General features: G+C 41.8%; 1 protein-coding gene across 2 annotated transcripts in view; it reads right to left on the bottom strand.

Moving 5' to 3' along the window:
• MCM10 (minichromosome maintenance 10 replication initiation factor) overlaps positions 1-18,102 on the bottom strand; it is a 32,567-nt gene that overhangs the window by 1,366 nt on the left and 13,099 nt on the right. The window contains exons 9-19 of one of the 2 annotated variants that reach the window (XM_068987427.1): positions 16,929-17,128; positions 15,344-15,444; positions 14,642-14,752; positions 14,438-14,555; positions 12,421-12,649; positions 11,376-11,517; positions 10,298-10,416; positions 8,653-8,766; positions 6,491-6,636; positions 4,532-4,574; positions 4,346-4,445 (exon numbers count right to left, since the gene is read on the bottom strand). In XM_068987427.1, the coding sequence (XP_068843528.1) occupies positions 4,362-4,445; positions 4,532-4,574; positions 6,491-6,636; positions 8,653-8,766; positions 10,298-10,416; positions 11,376-11,517; positions 12,421-12,649; positions 14,438-14,555; positions 14,642-14,752; positions 15,344-15,444; positions 16,929-17,128 (1,407 nt within the window). In that variant the 3' untranslated portion in view covers positions 4,346-4,361. Of the gene's footprint in view, positions 1-4,077; positions 4,446-4,531; positions 4,575-6,490; positions 6,637-8,652; positions 8,767-10,297; positions 10,417-11,375; positions 11,518-12,420; positions 12,650-14,437; positions 14,556-14,641; positions 14,753-15,343; positions 15,445-16,928; positions 17,129-18,102 lie in introns of those variants that run through there. The other variant, XM_068987426.1, reaches the window with a different exon arrangement.

Below are 18,102 nucleotides of genomic sequence, written 5' to 3'. Positions count from 1 at the left end.
TTAAGTTTATGGGACAAACACAACTACTTGAAATGAGCCGTCAAAAATATAAGATTTTCACGTGCTTTTGGTTATTTTTGAGATTTAAACATTTTTTATGTTTAGAAAACAAAACAAAACAAAGATACATTCCTCCTGGAAAGTGAAATACTCCTAAAAGTGTGTGACCTTAAGCGGAACACAAGCCTCAGACACAGAAACTTCTACACACAGAGCAGACTTTGATGGAATCTAAGGCATGTGAAATTTATTCCTGGCTCTTGAAAACCTGAATCAACTATCTCCCACAACCACGTCCTTTTAAGAGTTATGTTCCTGCTATAATACCATCCTGGGAGAAATATGTATTATTTCTAGCTAGAGTTTAAATCTCAAAATAATAATCCTACCAACTGAGTCAATCGTTAGGTGGCATTCACTTGGGTCAAATGGTGTTTGCAAACTCAGGTTGCTCAAACAGAGGACTCTCCTAAATGAAGTAGCCTGCATGTCTGACCTATCGGTTCAGTTCAGTGGCTCAGTAGAGTCTGACTCTTTATGACCCCATGGACCGCAGCATGCCAGGATTTCCTGTCCATCACCAACTTCCAGAGCCTACTCAAACTCATGTTCATAGCGTTAGTGATGCCACCCAACCATCTCATCCTCTGTCGTCCCCTTCTCCTCCTGCCTTCAATCTTTCCCAGCATCAGGGTCTTTCCAAATGAGTTGGTTCTTGGCATCAGGTGGCCAAAGTATTGGAGTTTCAGCTTCAGCATCAGTCCTTCCAATGAATATTCAGGACTGATTTCCTTTAGGATAGACTGGTTGGATTTCCTTGCTGTCCAAGGGACTCTCAAGAGTCTTCTCCAACACCACAGTTCAAAAGCATCAATTCTTTGGCACTCTGCTTTCTTTATAGTCCAACTCTCACATCCGTACGTGGCTACTGGAAAAACCATAGCCTTGACTAGATGGACCTTTGTAATGTCTCTACTTTTTAATACACTGTCTAGGTTGGTCATAGCTTTTCTTCCAAGGAGCAAGTGTCTTTTAATTTCATGGCTGCAGTCACCATCTGCAGTGATTTTGGAGCCCCCAAAAATAAAGTCTGACACTGTTTCCCCATCTATTTCCCATGAAGTGATGGGACTGGATGCCATGATCTTAGTTTTCTGAATGTTGAGTTTTAAGCCAATTTTTTCACTCTCCCCTTTCACTTTCATCAAGAGGCTCTTTAGTTCTTCTTCACATTCTGCCACAAGGGTGGTATCGTATGTGTATCTGAGGTTATTGATATTTCTCTCAACAATCTTGATTCCAGCTTGTGCTTCATCCAGCCCAGCATTTTGCATGATGTACTCTGCATATAAGTTAAATAAGCAGGGTAACAATATACAGCCTTGACTTACTCCTTTCCCTATTTGGAACCAGTCTGTTGTTCCACATCCAGTTCTGACTGTTGCTTCTTGACCTGTATACAGATTTCTCAGGAGGCAGGTCAGGTGGCCTGTTTTTCCCATCTCTTTAATTTCCCACAGTTTCCTGTGATCCACACAGTCAAAGGGTTTAGCATAGTCAATAAAGCAAAAGTAGATGTTTTTCTGGAACTCACTGTCTTTTTCAATGATCCAGCAGATGTTGGCAATTTGATTTCTGGTTCCTCTGCCTTTTCTAAATCCAGCTTGAACATGTGGAAGTTCATGGTTCATGCACTGCTGAAGCCTGGCCTCAGAATTTTGAGCATTACTTCACTAGCATGTGAGATGAGTGCAACTGTGCGGTAGTTTGAGCATTACTTTGGAACTGCCTATCTTTGGGAATGGAACAAAAACTGACCTTTTCTAGTTCTGTGGCCACTGCTGAGTTTTCCAGATTTGTTGGCATATTGAGTGCAGCACTTTTACAGCATTGAACAATTCAGAAAACATTAATTAAGTTCCTTGTATTCACAATTTTTAAACTCTCCATCCACCCAACATTCACTGAACACCAGTAGTATAGCACTGGGCTTGGCACCTGGAAATTGAACCACACTAAAATATACAAGCTAGCAGCTTGTATATTTGTGGATAAATATATGATATTTATGTCATATCATATAATATATTGTGGATAAACAAACCCACTACAATAAGTTTTCTGCCACAGCAACGCTCAAAATACAGCAACAGACTGGAGAAAGGAGCAATAACTGCCCCCGATAATGGGTGGGTCTCAGAGAAGAAAAACTGGAGTTGCTTGTTTTTACCTTTCATCATGATATCTTACAACATATATGACAATACAGACACAAGCACCAGTCTCCATGTACCCATGACCTGGCTTAAATAATTAGGAACTCGGCCCCTTTTGGTTCACTGAAACCCCCACGTGCTGCCACCCCACTCTTTGTTTTGCTCTGAAAGCCAATCCTCAACATTTTTATCTGTGTTTGAAGACTGACCTGGAAAGGATTTTCGATGAGTAACACCTCCCCATCTACTTTTCTGCTTGCAACCCTGCCAGAGTCATATACCCTAATTCTTGCTGGTGACACCAAACCTGGGCTGGTTCAGGCAAAGACCTAAGACGCTGTGGGCACCTCTGAGTTGGGTGCAGGACAAGATGGAGCTGATTCAATGAGAACCCATCCTACCTTATCTGGAATGCTGACTGCATTCTTCTAGCCCTTGGTGCTCTTAAAACTGCTGTTTCTTTAGAAGCTTACTGAGCACCTAATGTTTGTATACAATGTGGTTACAGTCCACACTGGACTTCCCTCAGAGTTCAGTTGGTAAAGAATCCAGTTTGATTCCTGGGTTGTGAAGATCTGCTGGAGAAGGGATAGGCTACCCACTCCAGTATTCTTGGGCTTCCCTTGTGGCTCAGCTGGTAAAGAATCTGCCTGCAACATGGGAGACCTGGGTTTGATCCTTAAGTTGGTAAGAGCCCCTGGAGAAGGGAAAGGCTACCCACTCTAGTATTCTGGTCTGTGACCCCCTATACAGTCCATGGGGTCACAAAGAGTCAGACATGACTGAGTGACTTTCACTTCACTTCACAGTCCACATTCCCATGAGCCCACTGCAACCTCAGACTGTATGGGTGTTGTCCTGGCAGCTAAGCTGCCCCAGAGTTGGGTCCTGTCACCACCTTGATCTTCCCTGGGTAGAGAGCCTGGTGCATCTGAATGTCTGGGCTATCTATCTCCCATCCCTTCAGAGTTTTCTCTCAACATCCATGCAGTTAGTTACCTAACCCAGAGCATGACCGCAGACTCCCTCTCCAGCACAATCTGTCTGTTCCTTTGAGGTCATCCACCACTGTCCACCTCCACCATCATCCTTCTGTCCAGGCGCCCACATCATCTCAGGCCTCTGTGCTCTTACCTAGGAAGCTCCATTTCTCTCACTGATGACGAAAGTCACACCTACTGTGCTCCTGCACACATACACCGTCTCATAAGAGTCCATGCCACCAAGACATCATCACCTTCATTTTGCTGATGGGGAAACTGAGGACGGGCACCTCAGCCACAGTCCCAGAACCAGTAAGCAGAAGGGCCCAACCTGAGCGTAACCACATGTCCCAGTGATCCCGGATCTAAAATTATTAGTGTGTCTAATAAACAATATCTGTAAATCAGAAACTCCACAGGATTCTCCTTGTGAGATGTTTCTGTTTTACAATTGGGTTTCATGATTTCTCTAGTTTTACAGTTATTTTGGTTAGAAGTTTCAGTTTCTTATTTAAACAAAACCATATTTTAAAATGATAAAACTTTAGGTATTTCTATTACAGAGCTCCACAATAATGTAAGGGCACAAAGAACCATATAGATATGAACTGAAATGCCACATGGGTCAGTGACTTGATTTCCAAGAACAAAAAATGGAGGTAACAGCAGAATCAACAGAAGGAAGTTGGGTTTTAATATTAATATAGTGAGACTATATCAAGGGTGATGGTCATAGTTTTCTAAATGGCAAAATGTTACATTAACTTTAGAGTTTTGAGTGCACATTTCAAGATCATTTAGTCCAACCTTCCTCATTTTACTGATGAGGAAACTGAAGCACAGAAGTTAGGCAGGTTACCTGAGCTAAATTCATTCTTTTGCCTCTGGCTGTCCACATATCAGAACCTTACTGTGATTAAGAAGTGATATCATATACTCTATAACCCAAGAGACAGAGAAACATAACTCTTTATCTACCTTTTGGTATCTCGATTTTCCACTTAAAGGTCATGTTAAATTTGATGTTAAACCAATGCAAAGTTGTAGGCTTAACAGTATTCGACTGTGTCAATCAGGAACATGGACAATTCAGAGCCAAAACTTTGCTTTTCCAGAACCACAAGGGGAAATGTACGCTGTGGGTACCTGTTTGAAGTCAGGGCTATTTAAGGCTATTCAGAAATTTGGCATGTTCTTCTCCTCTTGGTAACAAGGTTTCTCCTCCTATCTTTGGACCTGTCTTTTCCTAGAAAAACAGAAACAGTTTAATAAGAAATGGGTCAACAGTATTTGCATGGGTCACTAAAATCTATCACCTTACAGATGACATACCTTTAACATTCCGTCCCGTTCCCATTTGAAGAGGCCACAATTACTGAAACAGAAAAGATGGGACTGACTCAGTGATGAGGTTACAGGTCCACATACATGAAGATAATAGTGCTCCTTGCACTTTGGGGGAGATCCGCCTCATTTAAGCAGAAGCTCACTAAGGTGAGATTCATATTCCAGTTTACATTCTACTGCTACTGAAAACAGACACGTCAGTGATCTGAGCAACTGTTTTGAAGTGTGTCAAAAGCCAGATACTTCAGAAAAGGAATTTCAAATGGTATGGCTGCATAGGGCTATGCACTCCACAGGTGAGGAGAGTGAGCTTGGTTTCCAGGGAAGGTCACTGGGATGACCCTCAGATTGAGAAAGCCAGCCTACAGTGACAAGAGGCCCATGGCTTGTTCCTTTCTCCTTTTTTGGAACTCAACGGTTGTGCTAAGAGAGGATTACCCTTCCTTCGGGTTTAAATAATGCTTCCTCGTTCTCAGTAGTGAAAACAGGGAAGACAGTAACTTTTCCATTGAAAGGTCACTGTTAAGTTTGAGGCCAAAGCAACACAACAGGAAGAAAATCTTTTCCTGGTCCAGAGATTATTCACTCTCTTTAGTCAAAGGACCTAGAGGCTCATTCTCACTGTTTAACATGGTAGTTGCGTCCAACCCTGAGAAGGCAGGGGGATACTATGGGGAAAGCTTATTTTCTAGCAATGTTACACTGGGCAGAGAGAAACAAATGAAATACAGTAGTCATGGGACCGTGGCTCCCAGGAGCCTTGGATCTGAGAGGGTCTTGGGCATAGGGCCACCCCACCAGGCTCATCCTTTCTCCCCATCTTCCTTAGACCCTACTCTGAGCATCAGCTGCAAAGGACTTAGCCCGGAGCCTCTCCATCACCTTCGCCAGCTACAGACCTGTTTAATATCTATTGAGAGAACTTTCACAGCCTACTACCAGATCAATGATGATATTACACACAACTCACTGTCAGACAATTATAACACATGGGCCAACTCCAGCCTGCCACAGTTTTCATGAATTTTTTAAAACACAGCCATGTCTATTTGAGTATTACCTATGACTGGCACAACATGTTTGAGTAGTGGTGAAACAGGGCTGGCAAAGCCTAATGTATTTACCATTTGGCCTTTTACAAAAAGTTTGCCCATTTCTGCTCTAGATCAAGAATTAACAAGAGAGAGACCAGAGAAAGCACAAGTTCTTAACAGAGTAACAGCGCCACCTGGGGACTGAAAAGCATCATATTCTTTCATTTGAGTTGCACTTACTGCTTATCCTTAATGATCACATTTCTCTAATACTCTGTTGTTTTACACAAGCTCTTGCTGTTACAATATTTTGGAGAGAAGTCAAGTATCAATGTATGAATAGGTACTTTAAACAATTCTAATCTCAATTGTTAAAAAAAAAAAAATGCACAAACCAGCTCTGACAAGGGGATGAACCAGCACGGGGTTTGGGTTCCTCCACCCCCACCCTCATTCCAAATCAGCCATGGAGAAACTTGACATGAGAGTGAAGTCTGGGCTCCAGGAAATAAACAACAACCCAAATGAAATAAGTGAACAACAACAAAAAGTAGTGAGGATATGCTGGTGAAACATTCTCGGGAAGACTAAAAGCGATAGCAAAATTGCCTCAAGTTCCAAAGACTCAACATCATACAACCCACCACCCAAGCTCCATTTAGTCAACAAACATTTCTGATAACCTAGTGTCAGGCACTATATTTAGTACCGGGGGTACAGTCGTGAAAGGGGGAGGATCCCTTCCCTCCAAGAGCAGTTGGGGATACCCAGGAGCTGTAAGGAGGCACAGAACAAGGCTGACCCTCTCGCAGTCAAGGACCGTCTGAAGTTTCTAGGGAACAGCATCACCCAGGAATTGCAAAAAGGTTCAGGAGGCCTATGGGACCAAGAACCCCAGGAATTCTCATACCTGCAGTGCTTCTGGGGGAGTCTGTCAAGGGAGATAGTTCTATTTCCACAGGGACACTTGAAAAACCTCTTCACACCATCATGCCACTGGTAGTCATGCTGCTCGCTGACGCAGGTCTCCAGAGGCTTGAAGTGGGTGTAGGCACACTGCACAGAACCAGCGCAAAGATCTGGTCAAGAGCTCTGAAGGAGAGAGGAGCCAGCTGCCATGCGGCCTGTTCCTCAGAACTTCTGTTCTCTTGTCACTACCAGGCAGTGACCAGTGGAGTTACCATCTTTCAGGTGCAGTGATCCCTGTGATTTCTTGACTTTCCCCCAATTCATACCATTTTTTCTCATGTTTGCCCCAACTTCAGGTGTACAATTCACAGTAATCTTCTGTGACATCAAGACAATAGCTAAGGAGAAGGAAGAAAAGGACTGGAAATTTCTAAGTAGCTTCAGTTGGTCTACCTTGTATTCACTCTAGTCCCTGATTATAAGACTACAGGTTATAGGCATGGGGCCTATTTAGGAAGGATGATGAGCTGCTTTTTCACTTTCTCTTACAAGGCCTCTGAAAAGGATTATAAGCTTATTACTACTCCTATTTCATAAGCAGTAAAACCAAGAAAGATCTTAAGTAATTTTGATCCTAAAAAGGACTGGACAGAACAAGAAATGGTAGGAGAGGATTGAAACAGAGTCAAGCCAGTGCTATGTAATTTCTGGTAATCACACTGAGTCTAGATGAACAACTTTTGGCCTTGGCAGCCTCAAAGAGGGCAGAGTACAGTGGTATGCCAATTGTGTTAGGCAAAATAATCCTCTCATGATATGCACACCCTATTCCCTGGAACTCACAAAGGGGAGTGAGCAAAGGGGAATTCTGGTTGCAGAATGGAATGAAGGTTGCTAATCAATTGATTTTAAGATTGGGAAATTATTCTGGATTGTCCAGGTGAGCCCAAAGGATTCACAAGAATCCTCGAGAGTGGGAGAGAAGAAAGGAGGTTGGAGCCATGCGCTGAGAGGACCCCACCTCCCACTGTTGATTCTGATGATGGAGGAAGGGGCTAGGAGTCAAGGTATGCAGGCAAGCTCTAGAAGCTGGAAAAGGCAAGGACACAGATTCTCCCCTAGAGCTCTAGAAAGGAATGTACCCTATTGACACCTGGATTTCACCCCAGCAAAACCCACATAAAATTTTGACCTATAGAACTGTGAGATAATATATCTGTGCTGTTCTGAGCCCCCAGTTGGTGGTCACTTGTTAACCAGCAACAGGAAAGGAATACACCAGCTCTGTCCTAATATGGCCATCTTGTCAGAGGAAAAGCTGTCCTCTAAGGTAAAGGCTTTACTGACTGCACTTTTTCAAAGGAGTAGTTGGTTCAGTGCTGCCCCCGCCCCCCAAATATAAAGGAGAATCTAAGGTTTTAAAAATAAAGTCAGAGAAAGTTGTACTTGTAAGCTAAGCCTCTTCTTCCTCTTACACACGCTCACAATGCTGATTAGTCATGCAGGTATATTCAAAAGGAATGGTAATGCCAGGAAACATGTACAGAAAGAACTTTTCTGGGGGACATATACGTTAGGCCCTGAGCAAAAGGGAATAAAAGTAGTTGATCACATTTGATGCCAAGTCAAATTTTTCAATTAAGGCCCCAGGGACTGGAAACTAAGGATTGAGGACATGTTAAAAATTGAGAAGGGTGGCTTCCCTGGTGGCTCAGTGTCAAGAATCTACCTGCAAGAGCTGGGTACAATCCCTGGGCCAGGAAGGTCCCACATGCCACAGAGACACTGAGTCCATGTGCCACAACTCCTGAGCCGGTGCTCTGGAGCCCACAAGCCACAATGACTGGGTCCCGTGCTCCCTAGAGCCTGTGTTCCGCAACAAGAGAAGCCACTGTAATGAGAAGCCAAACTGTAACTAGACAGCAGTGCTCCCAATGGCTGCAACTACAGAAGAGCCCACGCAGCAATGAAGACCCAGCACAGCCAAAAACAAACCAAAAAAAACTTGAGGAGCAGAGAACACTGGGGTCCTGCCTAATTAAACGACCCTAAACCCAGGCAGGACTCCGGTCACAAAACATGGCCCCACACCCCACCGAGTCTCCACACCCTGCAAGGTCACCGAGCCCACAGGCCACAGGGAGAGCCGTCTCCTGCACTCACCGTCTTGCATGTCACGACTCGACATTTTACTTCCCGGGTGTTTCTCATCTTTTCTTCCATTTGTTCTTTTTTCACCAGAGGCTCAAAATAGCGTTCCTGCAGCTCAGCCTCGGCCTGGAGTGACATGACACCCAGAAGACCTTGAACCAAATCTGATACAGACTCAGGCAGTTGTTTAATAATAATCAAATCAGACCTGAAGAAACAAGCTAACTGTATGAACGCATGGCTCAGTGAACTGCAACCCAAAAGATGGTAAGTAGAAATAAGCCCTTAATGGACAAATAGAAGGCATGAAAGCATCTGGTGATGTGTAAGACACTAAACACAAACTTAAACTACTGACGTGATTAGCAGTGTCATGAGCTCAAGTGTGACCCAGAAGGGTAATGTTTCTGTTACTAATGTTCCAACACAGACTAGTTTATGGGAGGTACTGGATGCCTCCTCAGTGATGGTACCCCATCTGTTTGATTCTATTCCCCAGACCAAGCACTTGGAAGGAGCAATCCCTGCTTGTCTGGAACAATGTGTAGGTATGAGGGCAGAGAGCTATTCATGACAGAATGTGGTCACAGTTCAAGTCAGCACAGCTGAACAAGGCATAAAGTGCCAGGGAACTTGGCTCTATAGTCTTTCAGGGTCTGCTTGAGCTTCTCTCCTAAGTCTCGAGTCCAGTAGAAAAATATTTAATTGTCTCCTTAGTCCTTTATTAACCAAAAGAAAGGTAGATCACTTGGCATGCTGGCACTAAATAAGGGACATTTAAAAAATCTGCTGTAACACTTTTTCTGTTATCTCAGTGACCACTACCCCTGCTACTGAAAGGGACCACAAACACTACACCTTTTGCAGTGCATGAAACAGTACTTTATACATCAAAGGATTGTTCTGAATGTTTTACAGGGCATCCATGTTGATGGAAAACCTATTATAACTTTTGAACCTAATAGCTTTATTTATATACAACCCTATGACATTTGGAGAAGGCAATGGCACCCCACTCCAGTACTCTTACCTGGAAAATCCCATGGATGGAGGAGCCTGGTAGGCTGCAGTCCATGGGGTCGCTAAGAGTCAGATACAACTGAGCGACTTCACTTTCACTTTTCACTTTCATGCATTGGAGAAGGAAATGGCAACCCACTCCAGTGTTCTTGCCTGGAGAATCCCAGGGACGGGGGAGCCTGGTGGGCTGCCGTCTATGGGGTTGCACAGAGTCAGACACGACTGAAGTGACTTAGCAGTAGCAGCTACGACACTCGTGCATGGTTTTAATATACACTGACTGTTCCTAAAGTGCAACCGGACAAGTCCTATGGTTATGGAGGGACAATTGTGCTTTGATATCTTGTACAACACAGTAACTTGATATTTTTATACAATATTAAGTTATTATAAAATATGGACTGAAACACTTTAAAACCAAAGTAAATTTAAATAATGTTGAATGACACTCTTCAAAGCAGCAAAGGCAAAGCTAAAATCTATTAGCAATATTCCTGTTCTTCAAAATAAATTCAAACAAACCAACATACAACTAATGTTTCAGCTGAGGTTACAGGAACAAATTCTGAGTCCCATAACAGAGCACCCGAGTCAGAGGATAGCTCTGTTACCTGTGACCTTCTGGGCTCTTTCTTACCTCTTTTAAGATTCCCGTGTGCCTCGATTTTGCTTTTAGAATTGTCTGAAATTCCTCAGATTCCAGGTAGGCAAGTTGCTCTCTCCTTTTTTTCTTGGGAGGCTCCAATTCATCCTCAGCTAGAGCAGAATGAAAAAGTGTGAGCTGTCACAGAGGAACTGCAGAGAGTCAGTGTGTCTCACCAACTCAGCTTCCCCCAGCTCTGTGTTTCCAGCCATAAGGCCCTTCAAACTGAATTTACCTCCCCTGGTACCAACAAAGGGAGGCTCTTAGAAGAAGTGAACTGAGAAGTACAAACTAGAATGGAGGGAGGGGATGGCAGGTTTGATCACTAAATTAAAATCTCTTTTTCACCTTAAAATAAGGGCCAATTATGAAAAGAGGTAACAACAACAACAAAATTCCTATCTACAAATTGAGGTTAAAGTGACAATTGTCAGCTTCAGTTTTAAAAATTAAAATAGGGCAATTTAAAATAAGGTCTGCTCCTTTAAAGCAAAGTAAATCTTTATACTAATATATAGGTGCAAAAATACAATGAGTAATCTCAAGATTTTAAACTGTACATAATTTCATTTTAATTCAACGTGATTATAAAAAACAATCAGTTCCAGCTGCAGAAATTCTACTTAGGTCCTCTCCATAGAGGAAAAGTAGAAAAAAAATAATGACTTTTGATGTCAAGGTCTTCCCTGATACCTCAGTTGGTAAAGAATCTGCCTGCAAGGCGGGAGACCCCGATTCAATTCCTGGGTTGGAAGATCTGCTGAAGGAATAGGCTACCCACTCCAGTACTGGGCTTCCCTTGTGGCTCAGCTGGTAAAGAATCTGCCTGCAATGCGGGAGACCTGGGTTCAATCCCTGGATTGGGAAGATATCCTAAAGAAGGGAAAGGCTACCCACTCCAGTATTTTGGCCTCGAGAATTCCATGGCCTGTATAGTCCATGGGGGCGCAGAGTCAGACATGACTGAGCGACTTTCACTTTCAGTCTTTCAGCCTTCAGGCTGATTATGTTTTGGAACGTTTCCTTTGTAAGTGGTGTCTTTCCCCACTGGACAGCTTCCCATTTGGAGTACCTTGAGGAGAAAATGTGCTGTTCTTTTCTACACGTTGCTTCACTTCCAGGACATCCTGGGGTTCCTTTAGCTTCTTAATGCTATTTGGGTCTGTTTTTGTAAGAATCTGGCCTTTTGACTTTAATTTGGTTATAGCAGCTAACTAGGAAAACAGAAAAGAGAGGGAGATAAAAATCTAAACGATAAGATAGGCATCTGTAGCTCTGTATCCCTTTCCAATGAATTAACCAGTGAATTCTTGCAGTTCTCAAACATACATTAGCAAAATATATCTTCATTTTACTTAGCATTATTAACACAATCATTAAAACTTCAAAGAAGGGAAAACAGGTCTGTAAGTTAGCAAACCAAATCTCAGTTTGTTTCGAACAGAAAAAAGAATTCCAAGTCTGCCACTTACTAGTTTATAACCTGACTTAATTGTTCAGCTTCAGTTTCTACATTTGTAAAATGAAGATGACAACCATATCTTTTAGGGTTGTAGTTGCAAGAATAAAATGAGATAATGCAAGCCAAGCATGTACTTATACACAGTAAATAGCACGTATGCACAAATATCAGACACAGAATAATAGTAACATAGGTGTGTAATTGCTATTATTATTACTGAAGGTGTGGCTTTGCCTTGCAGCTAGCCTTTGCTCTTCATGTGATTCTAGCTGCTAACTAGGACAGAGAAGACAGGTTCAAGTTGGGGGCAACGTGACTCAGGAAGAGAGGTTCTGACCACCCCCAACTGCCACTTCAATCAGAGCAATTTAGCTTCTAGCTGTCTACAGACGGGGCTTCTACGTAAGATTTCTTCCATGTTATCTCCTGCAGCCTGTCAAGAAATAATGTAGAGACAGTGGCTAGTTTTCTTGGATTAAATTAATGGCACTGTTGATACCAATTATCATTTAAAATTCCTTTGACTCTAATTATCATGATCAATAAATAGGTATGAGGTAACTGTCTTTCTGGTTACGGGTATATTAAGTTTGAAGCACCAGCTATGTCTCACAGAATACAAGTCCAAGTGGTGAAGAAAACAGATGCCAGTTACCTTTTTGGCTTCTGCTAAGGCACTCAGTTTTGGTCTTGGTGGTGGTGACTCATCAAAAAAGAGGACATCATCTCCTTCTGAGATGCCTCTTCCAAGCTTGGGCATCTGCGTGGCTGGGGTTCCTTTCATCTTGGGGAATTCAGCCCCCATTGGTGGAGATTGACAAGGGGGCTGCTGAGAAGAGGATGGCACAGCTGGGCTCTTGATTTCACTGGAGCTTTGCAGAAAGCTTTATAAAGAAAAAGGCAGTCACAAACTACGCACACAAGCACAAAACACACAGACTGGGAGACCACAGACAGGCCACCAGCTGATAAGTAGTCGTCAGTAAAATAATTTTCCATCCTTGGTTATTCAGATTAGCGCATAGTAAAAACAAAACTAACCTCACTAATTCTTCAGTTAACTGACTTTTCACTGAATAAATGCTAATTGTTTCACCAATTTAGAACTGATTATCAATTGGCTTTCTAGTGGGGTTGGTATATGGAGCATCTTCAGCCCTGAAGGTGAGCTGTGCCCTCTGGTTAGCTGAGATGCTTCAGGAACTCACTGAATCTGTGTATTTTGTTTATTCTACTAGGATGAGGTAACACGCACGATACATTTGGAAATCATAAAAGAAGGGTGCTATTAATATAATTCACACTGATTATATATGGGCTTTTTTAAGAATTTTAAGATGATATTTTATTTTTCTAGTATAGTAGTTTTACAATGTTGTGTTAATTTTTGTTGTATAAGATATCTCCTCTTTCTTGAATTTCCCCATCCCTTCATATGTGGCTTCAAGGGCCATGTAAAAATAACAAAGGTCAGAAATCATTTGTCCAAACCTCTCATTGTAGAGATGAAGAAACTCAGGCCCAAGACCCCACTGCCCATTAAGTGACAGGCTGAGGACTAGTACCAGGTAATCCTGAGCCAGTCTTCTTTTCACGACCATATTATTCTCATTCCTGTAAGTTCCAGGCTGAGTCTACAAACTGCCTACCAGATGCTGTCCAAAGGTAAGTTATGTTTGGCCAGGAAAACTTTGAAAAACTTTAAACTGTAATGCCATTAAACTGACAGGTACTTTCCACTCCCCACAAGGTCCACATATGTCCATGTATATACATATACACTCATGTCATCTGTAGGCCCCTGATGAATACTGCTATAGATAGCCTACCAGGACCTCAAACTAATCCACCTGAGGCCAAATCTGTTCCCCTATTTTTCCAAAGCATCTGTTCTTGACTCGTAATAGCCTTTTACCCCCTATGGAACCACATACCCTGCAAGAGCCCAGGTCTGGGACAGCAATGGTTCAACACTGGAGTAGAACAGGTAGGTGTGAGTTTAAACTTGGCTCCAACATCTACTAGCTCTCTGGTCTTCAGTTACATTAGTCACAAAACAAGGATAACACTTCACAGATTATGATAAGGACCAATGTGACATGTGTACAGTGTAAAGCATGGTGGTCAGTGTACACTGGGTACCTGCAGACCATAGCTTTTATTACCATTCGAATAACTTGAGTTCAAGAATCTTTGATTCATTTACTTTCCATACCCATTTCCACTTGATTTTGCTTCTCAAATGACTATTCTCAGCGTCTCAATTTTATCACTGACCTGAACAAATGCAGAAGCCATGCACTGGCTCAGACTGTAATTAAAAAACCTAACTGACAAAACTGAGAAACAGGTGGCAAACTGGCCACAGTCTACTCTCCTTTTTCACAAAACTGTCTTTGTATGTCATTACTTTCTCTTTTCTACAGTGACATTCATTACTACAGCCTGTAGTACCTGGTCTCAGGATTCACTAGCATCAGTCAGAAATACTTACCTTTAAATGCTTTATAACTTTAAAAGTTATGCTAAAATTATTTTTTAAAAACTTTCAAAGCTGAAAAGGTGGCCAATCACCTCAAATCCAAAGTTACATTTCTGAAATCTATTAGGACAGCCCCAGAATTCATGAGATGAGCAATCTAAACGGGGAATATTAAACCTGTGACTCCTACCGTTTCTGTATTTCTTCTGACTTCTTTTTCCGCATCTCTAACATATGTTGCTTCTGTTGCTTCAAGAGGGCTGATGCTGAGATAGACTGGAAAGCAGGTTTCGGGCTCCCCACGATCCCTAAAACATAAGCCACAGGCTGAGGAAGTTCTGAGAGGGGCAGGGTCTCAGGTGTGGACGCTAGAGCAGGTGCAGGCTGACTCTACCTGATGACTTGGCTTTGGCTAAATGATGTTTCAAGTTTCTGGCTCCAGATGTAGGCAAGTCCATCAATTCCCTGAATTCCTCAGAACAAGACAAGCTCTTCTGGGGTATTCCTGAAATATATATCAGGTTCAGGGGATTCAAAATTCAGTCTATTTTCTGTCATGTATCTTATTCCTTTTTAAACTCTGCTTTCATAATTTTTTCATTTGTAAAATGAAGTAGATGGAATATCAAGAGAAAAGAGAATCCTTAACCTCTAATATCAGACCAGTAGGACTGCAAAGGTAAGACAAATATCTTACTTTGAAAAATGATTAAAATACCATTATCTGAGGGGTCATTTTACACACTATTTCTGGATTGTACACTACGGGAAAGGGTCCATGCTAGACTTTGACCACTGTTATAAACAGAGCCCCAAGGACAGAGCGGAGGTGGCATTCTCTGACCTGTACCTGTTTTAGTGAAAGACAGAAGTTGACAATACTGATTCTAGTGCCAGACACTAAGAGTTAGACCCAGATACATCAAGACGTTTTAAAAACCTAAGACACAGCTAATATGCTATTGCTTAAGATGCTGCCAACGAAGCTTGGTTCTTTTACTTTAGGTGATGTCACTCAGTATAATTTAGAGTTAGGAACTAACTGTTTTCAATCCTGAAGCCTACAAATTTAAGATGAAGAAAGAAACAAAGTTACCTAGTTTTTGTTGAGTTTCCTGAAGAATCAAGTCTGTGCCCTTAACCACCAGGTTAGTTAGAGTGGTTTGAATCTTCTTTTTAGGAGCAACAGCAGCTGCACTGAAAAGGAAAATGAAAACCACTGAAAGTCAAGGCTCTGAGGTAAAGAAGGCAGAAAAGTAGTCGTTACAAAATGTCAATGTTTCTCAAAGCTCCTTTTAAGTAGACTGTAGTTAATACCATGGTCCTAACCCTAACTGGTGTGTGCATTATGTCACAGACCTAACACAGGCAACCTACAAACTTGCTTGAAGGCCATTCTGGAAAAGTAAATTGGCAAAAGAAATAAAAATATGCCAACACTTTGATCAAGAGTAGGACTTATCAAGAAGTCTAGGATTTACATTTAGACCTATGCAAAAATTTAGGATATTAATGGAAGCTTTGTATTGTTCAAAGTTAGAAATACTATAAATGTTTATCCATAGGGAATTATTTAAATTATCAGAGCCATGTGAAAGAATACTGTAGCCACTAAAAATAATGCCGTTAAGTGAATATTCCACAAAGAAAAATTCATTATTTTTATGGGAAAGAAGAACATTGTAAATTATAGGCATACTATGACCTCATTTTATACTCTTAAAAATTTATACTTATGGGAAATGTCCCCCCCAAACCATATATACCAAAACTAACAGTTATCTAGATGGTGGGATTATAGACGGTTTTTATTGTCTTCTTTTGGCTAAACTGTACATGTTTAAAAAAATAATGTTATGTGCACTGCCTTTTGCAATTTGCTAAAATACAGACATTATTTTAAACCTTAAAAATGTTCTTGATATTACAAAATAGAGGTGAGAGTCCTCTAGCCCAATGTCTCTTGGATTGAGGACAAAATCTGTTTTATTCTTGGACCAACTATAGCTCCCTTGAGCCAAATCCCTGCCTTAAATGTATTTTATAGAGTCAGGTGACAGGCAATCAGTCACCTACTCAGGGACTCTAGGGAGAGGCTGAGATCCCCAGGAGTACCAGCTTCAGCAGTATCCCCCTTCCCTGTGAGGTTTCTCTGCATATTCATTCACTAAATTCATTGTGGGTTCCCTAAGATCTACAACCTCACACTCACAATGGAAATGATTTCAAGGATGTCAACACTATGATGAACACTTTCAGTGACCAATCAGTCCTGACAAGTTGGACTATTCACATTAGAAGCCAAAGAGAAAGTGTGGGCTCCCTGTTAAAGATCAGGAGAGCCCGACTCAGTTTCTCCTCCTTCTAAGTGTGTTTTCCTCTCTTCCCAGGAATGAAGTAACCTTGTTTTGGGTCTCTTCTCCTCTGCTCCATTGTTTTAGGCAGCTTGTTATAAAAGATAAAACCTGTACAAACCTTCTAGGACTGGGACAACCACTGGGCTTTTTGTTTTTTCCTTTTTGGCCACACAGCACAGCATGCAGAACTTCCCCAATCAGGGATGCAACTCACACCCTCTGCAATGGAAGCATGGGGTTCTAACCACTGAACCACCAGAGAAGTCCTGGGTTTACTCTTAAATGAAGACCCCAGCCCTCAAAGAAGCTCTGAGAATGTCTTACATTGAGGCTGCATATGAGGCTGAAGAAATGCCTCCGTAGTAAAAACCATCCTGACACAGCCGTTCTTTCAGGCTGATGCCTTTGCGAGCAAATTTCTTTGGAATGCGGCCTCCAGAGAAGGTGGACTGCAAGTCAGCTCGCCTGGCGCTAAGCCTCTTGTACTGGGCCTGGATGTGATACTGACAGTACTCACAGTCATTCTGTGAAGAGAAAGAGCAGCTGTATCAACATTAGGGCAATAGGCCGGGGACAATGTTAATGGACACAACTCCTTTACAACTCCTTTCTCCCAGCCTCACAGAGAGCTATTCTGTGGGCAAAACCCTCCCGGCTAACTTCTGAGATCATTCTCTATCCACAGCTAAGAAGCAACTTAGAAGTTCATCCTCTAGGTAAGGGGGTGGAGTGGGGGTGATAAATTGGAAGATTGGGATTCATACACACACACTATTATAAAATACATAACTAATAAGGACCTACTCTATAGTACAAGGAACTCTATTCAGTACTCTGTAATGGCCTATATGGGAAAGGAATCTAAGAAAGAGCAGGTGTAAGTATATACATAACTAATTCACTTTGTTGTATACCAGAAACTAACACAACACTATAAATCAACTATACTCAATAGAAATTAAGAGAAAAAATTTAAGGGGACTAAATTCTGAATACACTATTTGGGTACAAGAAAAAGTGGCACTTTTCAAACTGCCGTTGTCCTCTTTCTACAACGGAAATAAAGTCAGTTTCTAGGATGAAGCTTCAAAATGTTATGCCAAATGAAAGAAGTTAGACACAAAGGTCCCATGTTGTATGATTCCTTTTATGGCATATATCCACAGAGACAGAAAACAGATTATAGGTCATCAGGGAAATGGTTACTTAATTGCTAGGGGGTGTCTTTTAATGGGGTGATGAAAAGATTCTGAAACCTGGAGCTGGTGGTTGGACAATAAAGTGAATATACTAAGTATTACTGACGTAAATGGTTAACTATACACAATGTGAATTTTACCTCAACAGAAGTTAAAAAATAAAACAAAATCAATTTCCTTTCTGTTTCTCTGGTTGACTCTCAGACAAATGCTACCCTTATAGTGAAAGGTGCAAAGAGAAACTATTAAGTATTGTTGAACTAGGTGAAACTTAAAGAGATGCTGACAATGGAGGTTTA

The sequence above is a fragment of the Capricornis sumatraensis genome, chromosome 15, assembly GCF_032405125.1.
Source record: "Capricornis sumatraensis isolate serow.1 chromosome 15, serow.2, whole genome shotgun sequence".
NCBI lineage: Eukaryota > Metazoa > Chordata > Mammalia > Artiodactyla > Bovidae > Capricornis > Capricornis sumatraensis.
This window is presented reverse-complemented; position numbering and strand designations above follow the sequence as displayed.